Source organism: Sturnira hondurensis, unplaced genomic scaffold, assembly GCF_014824575.4.
Source record: "Sturnira hondurensis isolate 20B ecotype Veracruz unplaced genomic scaffold, ASM1482457v3 Scaffold0000780, whole genome shotgun sequence".
Lineage (NCBI taxonomy): Eukaryota > Metazoa > Chordata > Mammalia > Chiroptera > Phyllostomidae > Sturnira > Sturnira hondurensis.
Genome location: NW_028073411.1, coordinates 11,174,840 through 11,189,231, shown reverse-complemented (window position 1 = coordinate 11,189,231; position 14,392 = coordinate 11,174,840). Strand labels below are relative to the sequence as shown.

At 49.4% G+C, this 14,392-nt stretch overlaps 1 protein-coding gene across 5 annotated transcripts in view; it reads right to left on the bottom strand.

Moving 5' to 3' along the window:
• The window catches only part of PROM1 (prominin 1), a 91,906-nt gene extending 83,878 nt beyond the window's left edge, over positions 1-8,028 (bottom strand). For 2 of the 5 annotated variants that reach the window (XM_037045549.1, XM_037045558.1), the window contains exon 1: positions 1,121-1,614. In XM_037045549.1, the coding sequence (XP_036901444.1) occupies positions 1,121-1,340 (220 nt within the window). In that variant the 5' untranslated portion in view covers positions 1,341-1,614. Of the gene's footprint in view, positions 1-1,120; positions 1,615-6,743; positions 6,835-7,574; positions 7,766-7,875 lie in introns of those variants that run through there. The other 3 variants (XM_037045529.1, XM_037045539.1, XM_037045533.1) reach the window with 3 other exon arrangements.
• Between the last annotated feature and the right edge of the window lie 6,364 nt (positions 8,029-14,392).

Sequence of the window (14,392 nt, the reverse complement as noted above, 5' to 3'; positions counted from 1 at the left end):
ATAGGGCTCAAAGTAATTTATTTCATTAAATCAAAATGTAAACTTAACAAGAAAATTGAGAACTACGCTTAAAACTGTTCCATCTGCTTGATCTAAGACAAATAAATGTAAAAATATTCTGATATAAATGTATTTTAATGAAAATCCATAAACTGCGCAAAATATAAACAAGCACTGAAGTTTACTAAATACATCCTCCCCCACCCCGACCCTCTCTCCCCACCTCCATCCTCCCCCCTTCTCTTACGAACAGTAGCTGACAAGCTAAGGAAGATGATACAAATTTCCACAATTCTTACAATTTTTAGTGATCATTTTTAGTGTTCAAATCCGTGTAGTTTAAAGAACAAGCATGGGGCAGATCTAATATTAAGCCAACGAAAATTTAGGCTGCCGGCCCTGGTAGCAGGCTGCCCATGGACCCGTGTAAAGCTCATAACCCTGTCCCTGAAAACACCGCCCCCCCCAAGGCTCTGAGTACAGCCCAGGAGGGCAAGCCATGGCAAGAAGCCTGCGTAGTTGCATGCGTAAAGGACACAAGCACCCGATGCCATGGATGTGACCTAAAGGGGCCACGCCTCTTCTCCTTGTGAACTCTGAGAACCGAAACGCACAGTCCCTCAGGTGCGTGGATTGGGCCAAGCCTGTCCTTGCTGGAAGCAATGTCAATGGCATTTTGACTTCTCTATCCACCCCCACATAAGGTGGATAGAGAAGTGCTGGATTGTTAAACCACGAGGTAATTATTAACTTCTCGTCTGATGACAGAGAATTTGCATTTGTACCCTAAGTCTTACCTTTGGCGCGTACTTGAGAATGAGTCATCACTCTAGCCGAAGAGAATAAGAAAAAAGAAAAAAAGGAGAAGAGGATAGAGAATTGGAAAACCAGAATACACAGTTTAATTTTGTTTCTTCATATCACATTCTTGACAACCTATTGAACCTGGTAGAACTTTTCTTCTGCCAAAATCCTTCTTGCTCTTATGCGATTCATCACCTTGACCCTCATCCTCAATACTGACTATAATGTACCTTGGTCATGTCGTCATCAACGAACACTGTTGTGTGCACACAGCTGTTTGGAGAACTAGGCTATCTTTCCCGCCACCGCCACTTACCTTCTGGAAAAGCATTTGGCTGCACCACCTGGAGGAAGACGTGCACCATTTGAAAGAGAATGCCAATCGGCCCAGGTGTGTAAGAGTCTTTGGTCTCATAGTTCGCTGAGGGCAATTCAAATTCCAGGCCAGTGGGATTCCTTGGGGATGACGGAGGTCCCTCGGACATGGTGTTCCAGCAGAGCCCCAGCAGCAGCAGGAAGGTGAGTGTCGGGGTCATGGCTGGCGAGACGCCCCACACATAAGGTAGAAGTGGAGGCCCCCCGCCTCAGAGGTTCTGGAAGCCGAGGATGAGCCAGGAGCGTGTGTTTCTGTGCAGAAGAGGTGTGGGGAGGACCGGGTCTGCGGAGTCCTCCGTTTCCTGGCCGGGCTGGCATGCGCAACCTCCAGAGGGGTCAGTTGCTCAAGGCAGCATCCCTGGCAGAGAGACAAGGGGCGACAGTGGGTAACACAGCAGCTGCCTGCCCCAGGAGCTGCCCCTGAGGAAGCTGCAGGCTTTAGAGCAAGCCTATCTGCCTAATCTGGATGGGGGCGGGGCGTGGCAGGAGGCAAACGGAGGCTGACTCAGAGCCACTGGAACAGGAAAATGCGAAGGAGCTCCCTCCCCTGCAAGGGGCCACATTCAGACCCTTTATGGGTTCAAGAAACACCAGGTATGTAGAAATGGCTGTGCAGACTTGGAAACTAACATTTGTTGAGCACTTACTATATTCTAGACACTGGTACATGCTTTACAGGTAGGATCTTATTTAAGTCATTATCCCATTCCACAGATAAGGAAACTGACAGGGAAGATTTTGGTGGCTTGCCCGAGGTCACAGCTTATTCAAGGTGAGGGCAGGACTCAAACCCAGTGGTTTGCCTTCAGAGCCCAATCTTAGGCCCCGAGGCTCTCCTCACGGAACCCACCCTCTCAGGCTCTAGTCAGAGGCAGGAGGCCCCCAGCAGTAGACTGCACGCTTTTTTCTTCCAAGTTTGTGTTGTTTCCCCTGTCTCTGGAGATAACTCATACTCTGCCTTTATTCTACTTACTTGCTCACCAATCTCATTTCAAACATCCCTTCTCCACTGACTCCTAACCCAAACTAGAAGAACATGGTCTCAACAGCAAGGACTGAAATCTCACTGGGTGACATTGGAATTTATCTGTCTCATAGAGTCACCAGGCCGTCTCAATGGAAGCCGGTGCCCCCAAGTCATCACCTAATCAACCAGGGGTCCAGGTGATGAGATTCAGGGTGGAGCCGGACTCCCGCTCACCCTCAGGGCGAGGCGGAAAAAGCACAGGGATCCCCAAAGCAGCTACCTACCCAGTGTCTACTGAAAATACCCAACATGGCTCCTGCTCCCCAGAACTGAACACAAGGCAGGGCACAGAGTCAGGGCTCAGAAACCGCTGCTGAATATACAAATAAATAAGCCAAGGTTGCTGACTTACTTGGGCTGGTTCATGAGACTAGTGAACCGAAACAGAAACTACCAGAACAACCAGGAAGCTGTGCTGGTCCCCTCTGTCCTGGTGTCAGAAATCCCCAATTTTATTTCATATAATAGACACACACTGACTTTCAAAGTAAGGACACGGTGCTCTTGAAACACACACTGTGAGGGGGACCATCAAGAAAGTGACACCTTGTACAGGGGGCCAGTGGACCCACTACCTCCATTCCACGAAGTCAAGGGAGGAGGTGGGATTTCATGGGCTATTTGAGAGATGTGAATTCCTATGGAATCCCCTTAGAGGTTGCCTGTCTTCTAAGACCCGCCCCACTCCAATTACTTCTGCAAAGAGCCACAATAGAATGACCCTCGATTCTTTCTTTATTAACTCAGGGCTGCTTAGAGCCCCCAGTGGATCCCAGGATGACCCTCATAAACCCCGAGCTTCCATGTTTGCTCTCCATCACCCACAGATACGACAAGGACCCTGGTAACTGTTTGCAAGAGGCACTAACCCTGCCAGGCACGGCAGCTGCAAACATGGCGCTCAGCCCGGCAGCGCCGGAGCCTTTCACTGGCTCTAACAGGAGGTCAGGGCTCTGCTCAGGCATCGGATCATTTCCAGAGAGAACAAATAAAAAAACAACAAAGTGTCAGCTTTTGCAAGGTCCCTCGGTCTAGAAACCTCCAGGGCTGCACAGAATAGCATATGAAATGCGTATGAAACGCGAGGTGTGTGTGGTTATTCAGGTAGGATGGCTACTCTAAGCAGGCAAGCAGGTGCGCGCACACAGGTCCCACATGCACACACACATTCCATGTACAATATACACTACACACTAACCCACTACGTATATACCCAACGCACACTAACACACACCATGCACACATGACCACACACTGACCCACTATATACACACACCACACTTACATACTAACATATATACAGAATGGGACAAAAGTAGGTTCATAGTCAAGAGCATATGAAACAGACTTTATTCCCATATTGTTACTAATTATTGTATTATTTTCCACACAAATATCTGTAAACTTACTTTTGCCCCATCATGTATGTATATGTGCATCACATACATGCATCACACCACAGATGCACACACCAACACACACCAGGTACCTATATATGCCACACACCGACACACTACATACATACAAACCACATGCGCAGACACACACTGCACATTCATGCACCTGTGGACACAGACCACACACACACTCACATCTTGTTCTCTGCTGAAGGACAGGCAGGGAGCGCAGCAGCTGCAGGGATTAAAGGCTCAGCTGCTAAGAAAGGCTGACTTCCTGGTAATGCCGCCAGGCCTGGGCCAGGGATAGAGTCACAGGGCAGCAGGCCGGTGGGGGGGCAGGAGTACACGGACTTTCAGACTCCCGGCTCGGGAAAGGAAGTCCCACAGAAGATGCTGCTTCCTGCTGCAAGGTCACGTAGGGGTGTCAGGGGCACGTGCCAGTGGCAGTGGGCTGAGGCAGCACCTGGAGCCCCAGGCCCAGACGCCTTTACACCTTGCTCCAGTGTGTCAGCCCCTCTTAAAGTTTAGAGTACATTTTATGAAAATATTAAAATCTCATGGTGTCTGAAACACCAGACAATTGATAAAAGTCAAGTCAAAAAAGAAAAGGTCTTCACTCTAGCTTTAACCCGCGGTGCCGAGTGTGGGTGCTTCCCGACAAAACCACAAACACGCACGCAGCAAGTGTGCCTGAGAGCAGCTCCCGGAGCTGCTGGCATCAAATCCAGGAAAACCCTCCTGGGCCAAAAGCCCCGTCGGGTACACGGGGTATTTATTGTAAATGAGATAAGCTGAACTAATTTCTAGAGGTGGGGCCATTCGCCTGCATGTTTCACAAGCTCCCCTGGCGAGGGATTCTTAAGACACAGAAGGTTTGAGAGCCGGTGCTGTTGCTGACCGCTGCTGGGCTCATTCACGCCACTTTCCAAAGACACCTCGGGCTTCCCAAACACAACCGCGGACGGCAGAGGTGCCCTTCTCACCGGGCACCGCACTGGCCAGCTGCTGTGTGGCCTGTCTGACTCTCTCTGTGCCCCCAGAGTCAGGCACACAGTAGGCACTCAGCAAGGACTGACTGCCGAAATCAAATGGTGGAGGGAAGACTCACAAAATGGCCCATTTAACCTGTTTCAAAATGGCACCAAGCATTTGTTTATGGACAGTCCTGGCTACTTCCACCAACAGAGGCAGCCAACTGGTCTACCCTTCTAGGGGCTGTACTTTGTGCTGGGACCCCCCCCAAATCTGCAGGCTTTGGAAATAGCTCTCCTGGGGGCTATCTCCTCGCCTAGGTACCAGACTGATTACCAACTTTATTAAAGTTGTCTCACCGTTTTTCTGGTTCATGCGGGTGACAATCCTTGGTTTTCACTCCAAATGCAGTATGGGTTCAAAGTAGGGAAGGGGCCCAAGAATGTGAATTTTAAGCAAATACCTCATGTGATTCTGGGCCTGAGGTCCAGAGTGGGACACTTCCTTCCACAAACCCTGGTTTAAAAGCAAACACTATGACCAACCGTTTTCATTTCTTCTCTTCTCCTTTTGATTGAACTTTTGATGGAATTCCTTTTTAAAAGATCTTTGCACTGGATGTTTGTCGTCTGGGGTTGTGGGGGGCGGGAGTGGGTATGATGGGAGCGACCTGGCTTCTGAGCCCACCTTTGTGAGTCTCCAGGAGCCAAGCCCTGCCTCTCCTTGTGAGGCCAGCCGAGGCACCCAAACGGTGCCCTGGAGGGTGGCTCCGGCTCAGCCACTCACTCGGACGCCGCCTCCGGGGCTTGTGCACGGAGCGGCACATGGAGGCAGAGATTGTTTCTCGTCCCTCTGCAGTGCCAGCAGCCACATCCAGAGTCTCCTCAAGCTGACAGCATGGCCGTGCACCACTCGGGGGCTCTCGTGCAGGTCCTGAGCCCTGCTCCTCTGGGCTCCTGGCCCACCTTCCTGCAACGTCTCTAAGCCACCAGATACAATGACTAGAGTTACCATTTATTTTTTTAACAAAACTTCCTGGCCTTTAACAAATCTCAGAGGTAGCTCTTGGTCCCTCTGGGAAACCTATTTCCTTCATTTTAAATAGTCAACAAAACAGTATCTGGTTTAAAGTTTTACTATTTGAACCTGTCTTCTGATGCATTTGCTTGCGTCCTTGTCCTAGACCCGCAGAAATAGTCCAGCATGGAAACACAGGGACGTCCATAAAAAACATTATGAGATGCACCAAAGAAACAAAACTAAAAGGCACCGCTGAAGAGACCATGCAGCTGGAGTCCAGAATCTGACTGTGACTGATACCTCCTCCACCCTCTCCTTTGCTCATCTAGGAAATGGGGCTCCCAGTCGCCCTGAGGGTTGGAGGTGGAGCAAGCCTGGCACCCAGCACACACCTGCAGTCGATAAAGGCCTGCAGTGCTCCTGCCAGCACCAACACCCTGACCCCAGCAAGAGAGGATGGCCCCGCTGAAAAGAGAAAACTCGTGAGTGAAGAAAGACTAATAGGTAGTAAGGTCCCACAAGCTGAATCATATGAAGTTGAGGATATTCAAGTCTTCCATCCCAAAACAAAAACAAACAAACAAAACCACCTCAACATCAGGTAGTTCATGCTAACACATGGCCGCAGTTGGCTGTGTCTCCACGGGGGTCTATGTTGCAGCGCAGGGCAGGGGTAAGTTTAAGGAAACCAATCACACACCTTATCCTTATGAAGGTACCCGCAGCCCTCAGGACTCCGGGAACAGCGTGCTGCGGGCGCAACCTGTTGCTGCGGGAAGCTTGGGGCCCTGGCTTCCCTAGGCTTTTTCTCTAAGCCACCGCCAGGCCAACCCTCTTCTGCCCTGCCCCCCCCCCCACTTCTCCCGCTCCCTCCGCCCCCCCCCTCCCCNCCCCCCCCCCCCCCCCCCCCCCCCCCGCCTTTCCAGACAGCCGGACACAAAAGAATGGGCTGCAGGGCTGGTCGGGAAGCCAGACTCCAGGAATTAGCCAGACCCCTGGGGGAGGGGGTTGCCGGAGTAACTTGGCTGCCCCGAGCGAGCGTGCGGGCTCCGCAGCTGGGGTTGGCATAGGAGGGGCCCCCCTACAGTACCATCCTGGGACAGGATCCTTTGCCCCTCTCCGCGCAAACTTTCAGGGAAACTGACCTCTGGTTCTGACTCGCCCGCAATGTATGGCTCTTCCTCTGTCCATGCTTCCCTTTGTTGTCCCGGCCCGCACCTACCGCCGGGGGCGCCCCAGCAGCTAGTTCTGCATCCGAAATCGCTGAAGGCCCCCACACGCTCTGCACCCAAATCGGGCAGGGGACGCTTCAAGCAAGGGGTTAGCGTGCTCCCTGTCCTAAGCGGGGAGACGGCCTGCCACTGACCCCAGAGCTCCCTGGTGCTAAGGTCCCTTGCACAGCATACTCCGTTTGGCAAACCAGAGAAAGGTGACCGCTTTCCATACCCTTCAGGAGGCTCAGAGCAGCCTGGTGGCACCCGCACCCCCGGTGCCACCCCAGCACTCCCTCACCGCAGAACAGGTCCCAAGCCCCTGATGAGACTGCTCTTTGTCCGCTGCTCGCTGCTCTTCCGAGATCGAGCCCATGGCCTTGGGGTCCGGTCCCGGTCCAGCTCGCTCTCCCCGAGCCTGCTCCCCGCCCAGAACCCGGGGACCACAGCCTCCGGCTCCCCTCCAAGGGGAAGAAGACCCACCAGGCAGCCGGCAAAGTCTGTGCGCATCTCACCCTGCCCAGAATCCCGCTGGCTCCTTGCCGGTCCGGCAGTTCCGGAGGCCCCAGTGTTTGCTCTCGGGCTCGCATCACTTTGCCGAGATGTCCGGGCTGGGTTTCGGAGGACTGGGAGGTGAAGGGTGCAGAAAGAACCCTTCAGTGTCCCACTCCCCGCCCCTAGCATTCTAGAAGGGGGTGGGTTCAGCCCCCTGCCGGGTCCCAGACGTTTCCCCAGGTTCCTCCCGGTGAGGACGCAGACACTCACCCTGCACCCGGTCCAGCTCCCGCTTTGGCCAGCGTGACCCTCCACCGCTGCCCTTGCAGCCCAGCTCCCTGGCTCCCGTTCATGAATGATTAAGGAGGCTGCTTCGGGGACCACCGGGAAGGCTTCCGGAGAGGCTCTGGGAGAAGGCTGGCACGGAGAGGCGTCTGCCCGAGAGGTGCTAGCCAGGCCAGTGGCCAGGGGACCTGTTGCCTCCTGTTGCCTCCTGCCCTCCTCCCCACCAGGGACCTGCACATGGAGCCACTTCTATGTCAAAGTTTCCTTAAGTGAATGCAATACTCACCGGAGGCTGGATAGCTGAGCTCTGCGAGGTACTTGGAGGGGACCCCGCTGGGTGTTTTAAAGATAGCTAAGCCTGAAGTGCTGGGCGTGCTCCCATTGGACCAGTCGGGCAGCGTCACCGCGATGCCCCGGGGCACCTACTGGACCCGGACTGCAAACATCTCCCCAGGTGGCGGTCCTGCTCACAGGAGCACGCCCTTCTCGGAACACCCACGCCTGCTTCACCCAGACAGGACCCTGTGATTGGAATGCCGCTACCCTTCCTTCCGCAGACTCCTCCTCCATCTGGTTCCAACTCAGGCCTGCCTCTGGGGGCTCCCCCACGGCTGCAGACCCTTTTACTGCCAATTTCCAACAGACTTTTAAACATAATTTACCAAAATAAAAAACAAAACCCAAATCATTTGGTTCCTTAGTGTGTACCCATCACAATGCTAGTGGCTAGAGTTATTAAACAGCCTAAAGCAGCCATTCTCTCATATACACAGACATCCCCTGCACTGGAAACACACCACCGGTGGGTAATCGTTTCATACTGGCGTCTCCCGGCTGTGAGCTGCCCACCAGCCCCACAGTCCTCGCTGTCCCCACAGTCCCACCAGCTGCCCAGCTGCCCTGGCACCTCCTGGTGCCAGGAGGAGTCATCGCCTCTTCTAACCGCACTCACCAACGTGCATCTTGCCTCTCACTCACCACTTTCTACCTTGAACTGAGAATACTGTCTGATAGGAAGAATCAGGTATATAAGGAAGAGTGCCTTCGGGAAGGTGGTACACAGTGGGTGTTCAATGTTCACAGCATGGGCGGACAGATGGGTGAACGGCAGGATCTTTGAATCGCGGACAGGAACATTAACTCGGGGGTTCTTTCACGTACTGTAGAATCCATCAAAACAGGTGCTGGGAACAGCACTGTTTGCTTTAGTTTACACTCATCCTGAAGTGCACCTATCTCCAGGACAACAAATGTGAGTTCAGGAAACTTCTGAAGTGACACAACAGGTGTGGCAAGGGGAGGCTTCTCGGAAGGCTGGCCTGGTGTTTCCGCCCGTGACGCCCCTGCTGGCCAGGGGCCTCTGCGTGCACACCCCCAGAGCGCCAGTCCTCGGGCTCAGAGGCAGCGCGCTCTGGGTGGGGGCCAGAGGTGAACTCTCCCTCCCGAGAGCAGCCGGCTCCGACCTGCCTCAAGTTCTGGTCCTGACCCTTTTCATCCCTGTGCCTTTGGCTGCTTCATCTCAGGAGTTATGCCTCACAGGGCTCGTTTTTACGTCTAATAAGGCTGAGACCGGAGCAGTAGTGGTCAGTGCTGGCAGTTAACAAGTGTTCGCTACGAAGGCGGCACTACGCTCAGCGCTTCAGGTGCATGATTTTACGTAATATTAGCAACAACAGCCGCGTTTTCTCTCTCCTTAAAGAGAAGGCTGAACTCATCTCAGTCGTGTGTCCAGAGTCACAGAGCTAGTAAGTGAAGCACTGATTTCGACCCAGATCTGGCCTCCAGAGCGCTAATTGAGTGGTACATCCAAAGATAAGGTCCAACCTTCTGGGGCCTGTGCGCCCCTGCGGACAGTGCCGTGGGTCCCTGAATGCTGCAGCTGTCTTTACCCCTTTTCTTTACTCCCGACGCCTACTCTGGACCATCGTAGGTATTCAATCTGTGGGTGAATAAATAATAAATACAGAACGCAGTATTCAGATCTGTTCTGAACAGCCTTAGGCAGACAGTGAAGGGACCTCATGATTTGCTCTGTTCGTTCTGGCTCCGAGCCCTAATCCCTAAGCTGGCAGCCTTGTATTTTTAGCGCTGCTGAATTTCCATGTCCCCTGTTATACACAAGGCCAGAGGGGGGTGACACTATTCCCATGTACACACTCAGTCATTAGATGCAAAAAGTAGGTCTCCCTTTCTGGAATGGCTCCTTGCCCAGGTGAAATCTAAATATGAGGTTCCATCGCACTCTAGAAAGAGACAGGAAATTCATTCAGATTCTGTCACTAACCGCCAGGGAGGCCCTTGGTAAGTCACATGGTGGCTGATAAGTCACAACCCCCCAGGGCTTCACATTCCTCACTGGTCCACCCGGGCCTAGAGGCTACCATTTGGGCAGTACAGATAGAGGACATTCCTGTCGTCACAGAGACGTCCATCGGGCAGTGCTGGCTTCAATGGTGAGCCACAGGAAAGAATAATCACCACACGGCCAGGATAAGAAGATTGAGGTTCAACAAAGTTATCAGGGTTATGCGACATTTGAACCGAAGTGTTCAGATGAATTACTGTCAGAGTAGCCAATTATTGGTCATACACGAATCTGAAGTCTTTCACAAGGTGTTCCTTATGAAAAACTTTGGATGTTTTTCTCTGAGTCTCTAAGACTAACACAAAATAGGTTAACATATTACTCTAGTACATTACTCTAGTTATTATTACTCTGTCACTCTAGTATATTACTCTAGTTGAGTATATTACTCTAGTTAACCTGACAAGTTCTACCATGAGCAGCTATACTTAAAAAAAAAAAAAAAGAGCAGCCCTGGCTGATGTAGCTCAGTGGATTGAGCACAGGCCTGTGAAGCAAAGGGTCGCTGGTTCGATTCCCAGTCAGGACACATGCCTAGGTTTTGGGCCAGGTACCCAGTAGGGGACACATAAGAGGCAACCACACATTGATGTTTCTCTCCCACTCTCTCTCCTTCCCATCCCCTCTCTCTAAAAATAAATAAATAAAATATTGTAATTTTTTAAAAAAGACCAATGAACATGGCAGCACATGGCTCTTTAGAAAACCAGGATTGTGCCTTCCCAACTGCCACCGGCTGCCTTTCTAAGTCTGAAACTCTGAAATGTGTGAGAGCGACAGCCAAGAAGGGAGAAGAAAAAGGGAGAAGTATGTGTGGAGAGGGTGGGGGAGAGAGAGAAAGAGAGAGATTAGTCTAAATAGAAATTTTACTAGTTTGCCCTGGCCAGTGTGGCTCAGTGGATGGAGTGCCTTCTGTGAACTAAAGTGTCACTGGTTTGATTCCCAGTCAGGGCACATGCCTGGTTTGTGGGCCAGATCCCCAGTAGGGGGTGATCAAGAGGCAACCACACACTGATGTTTCTCTTCCTTTCTTTCTCCCTCCCTTCCCTTCTGTCTAAAAATAAATAAATAAAATCTTTATATAAAAAAGAAGATACACTAGTTTTGAAGGGAATGACCCCCTGCAAGCCAGGATTCTCTTACAAATATTTTACCTCATGATTTCCTTTTCATCTCTCTCACCCCCCGCCCCTCGAAACCCTTGCTTCTGGGCTTTGATACCAAAAATAACATTGCTGATGTTTGAAACCAAAAACGAAGGGAACATTCTTTTTGTACTTTGAGAAACACCAGGTAAAATTTGTAAGTCATTCACCAAGCCCACTGCATATTAATTCAAAGGCAGAAAAGGAACACTTCAGTTCAGTTTGGTCCAAAGGGAAGGAAGAAGCTGAGGGGTGGCCAGCCCGAGGCCAGGGGCCTCGAAGCTTGGGTTCCTAGCACGTGTGAACTGTGGAGAGAAGTTGGCAAACTCTTTCCTACTTTAATGGGGGTAGGGGTGGGGTAGTTTTATGTTTCATGTGCTAAATCTGTCTTTAGGTAACCATTTCACATAAATGACTCATCTCCATGGCCTGCTTTCATTTGGGCCTGTCCCTCTTCATTTTCCACATGCAGTGATTCCAGTGGAGATTTACAGTTTGCCTGGGAACTTGTACTGTATGCAACAGCAAGACTCACACCTTCGCTAAGCAGTATTTTACCCCTCTGAAAATAATTACTATTATTAGTTTCCCCTAAAGACCTACTAATTTGCTCTTGTCATCATTATCTGAAAGTACTTACAGTCCCGGTCATATTTACTTAGTACTTATTTGCAGATCAGGAACTGGAGTCACTAGTTACTCTGACTCAGAACTTACTTACTAAAAAAATCTTTTATCAGACATGGCCTTTCCTCTTTTTTACTATCCTTGCATATTTTCCTCATTGGGAGTCTTTGAAATAGCATTGTCTGCAAAATTCTCTTCTGCTTCATACTTTGCTACCAAAGTTATAATCAGATAGGTATTTTAAACTTGGTAAACTTTCTGCTAATTAAAACACTTTTTTTCTTTTCTTTTTTTTTGGCCAGACCAATTAAGGGGTTAAATAGTAGGTCCATCCAGCCTTGAGGGCATTATGCTAAGTGAAGTCAGCCTGAGAAAGGCAAATATCATATGATCTCACTGCTATGTGGAATCTAATCAAACCCCACGGGGAAGCAGAGATTAAATTTGTGGTTGCCAGGGGCTGAGGCTGGGGAGACAGGGAAGTGGGTGAAGGTGGTTCAAAAGGGACAAACTTGCAGCTCTAAGGTAGATTAGTTCTGGGGATGTGATGCACAACACGATGATTACACCTAACAATACTGTGCTGTATGTTTGAAAGTTTCCAAGGGAGTATATCTTGAAAGTTTTCATCACATAGAAGGAAAAATTTTATAACTGTGCACAATGATGGATGTCACTAAACTTACCGTGGTGATCATTTCACAACTATGTATACCTATATCAACACCTTATGATTTATACCGTAAACTACTACAATGTTATTTATCGGTTAGATCTCAATTACATTGAAAAACATAAAATAAGATATAAGATACATAATACAACATAAAAAAATTATAGGTCCACCCAGGTACTTATAAAGAACAGCTATTTTTTAAGGGACAACAGGGAAAGCATGGAATGTGAAGGTTGGAACAAAGCTGAGAATGGGTCCTAGCTTTGCTACCCTATTCATTCATTCATTCATTCATTCACTCACTCACTCACTTATACATGCATTCAACACGTTCTGTGGGCCAGATGCAGATATGGCAGAGAATTACCCCCTTATAGAGCTTTCCCTCTTATAGAGGAGAACATGAAACATTAAAGCCACCAAATCAATACCTCCCCTCTCTGAACTTCAGTCTCCTCGCCTACAAAATAGAGATTTTGCAGAGATTAAATGATATGATACAGGCAACGTCCCTGGCCCACACACTCAGCAATGCAGTAAATGGCAGCCATTATTTCTGCTCTTTCTCTTTCTCTGTCAAACTCTCTCTCACCCTTATCCCCCTTGTCAACTTCATCTCACAAACATTATGTAATACATCCCAAGGATTTGTGAGGCTCCAGGCCAGAAAGGCCAAAGAAGCAGCACGTATTCTGATCTCTGTCCTTCAAAAGAAATTCTCCAAGACTTGGGAATGCACAAAGGAGAAGACTGACCACGCTTTCGATGGAATGAGGGATGTGATTGAACAGACCTTCCAGAAAGTATTGGATTCCACGGAGATCGGATCCTTTGACTGTATTTCTATTGACTAGGCAACCTCACAACTCTCAAGGGTAGAAGTTACATCATAGAAAAACGATGACAGTGCAAATGAATGTCCTCCAGTAGAGGTCCCTTCTTGTCTACCATGTAGAAAACATGATCCCAAACATAAAATTGTGTTGCCCTATAGGACAGTGATAAGTTTTACAACTATTAGCAAAAGTCATGTCAGCATTCCTGAGTGCCTGTATAAATGTCTGTCCTCACAAGATCCTTTGAACCAATCATAACACCTTACTGGTGCCCTCATTAACTAATGGATCAAGCAAAACCTTTGACATGTGTTCATTATAGATGTGCATGAAAATCATGTTTTTAATTTCTTGAAAATGATAATGTAGAAGCCCTAATGGAGTTTATGATCTCTATGGAGGCAAACAACAAATTTTAAACATTATTTTTTATTAAAATAAAAAATAATTGCTGGAAATAGGAAATGCATAGTTACCTCTAAATCTTTGAGTAGACTCTAATACTGTAATAACCACCCCTTCACTGGGACTGAGATTTTGCGAGACTCATACCAAAGGTTCCCATCAACTTTTCTGGTTCACAGGCCCACACTCAATCCATTGAGCTACACCAGCCAGGGCTGGTTCCCATCAACTTTTCTTCTAATCTCCTCCCCACAGCAGCCCCACTCGGAAAAGTCTGTGACCAGAGGCTCCGAGATGCACAAAATGAACTAACAAGCACAGCACAGACAGACTCACATAGATAACGTGTAGGCTGACGGCCGTCGCGGGGGTTGGGCTTAATGCAGGTGTGGAGGAGCTGAGCAAAAAAGAAAAAAAGAGAGAGAAAAACTCACAGACATGGACAACAGCGTGGTTCTTTCTGGGGGTTGGGGCAGGGGAGAGGAAGGAGATGGAGGAGGGTAAAGGGGGATAGATGGTGATGGAAGGAGGCTTGACTGGGGTGGTGAACACACAACGCAGGGTACAGATGATGAGTGGTAAAGTTGTGCACCTGAAACCTGAATAATTTTGTTAACTAGAGTGAACCCAATAAATTCAATAAAGAGGAAATAAACAAATATAAATAAAAGTTTGAACCCCGTTTTCTCCACCTATCAGCTGTGTGATCTTGAAGCAAATGTTCTATTCAACTCACAAAGTAGTCTGAT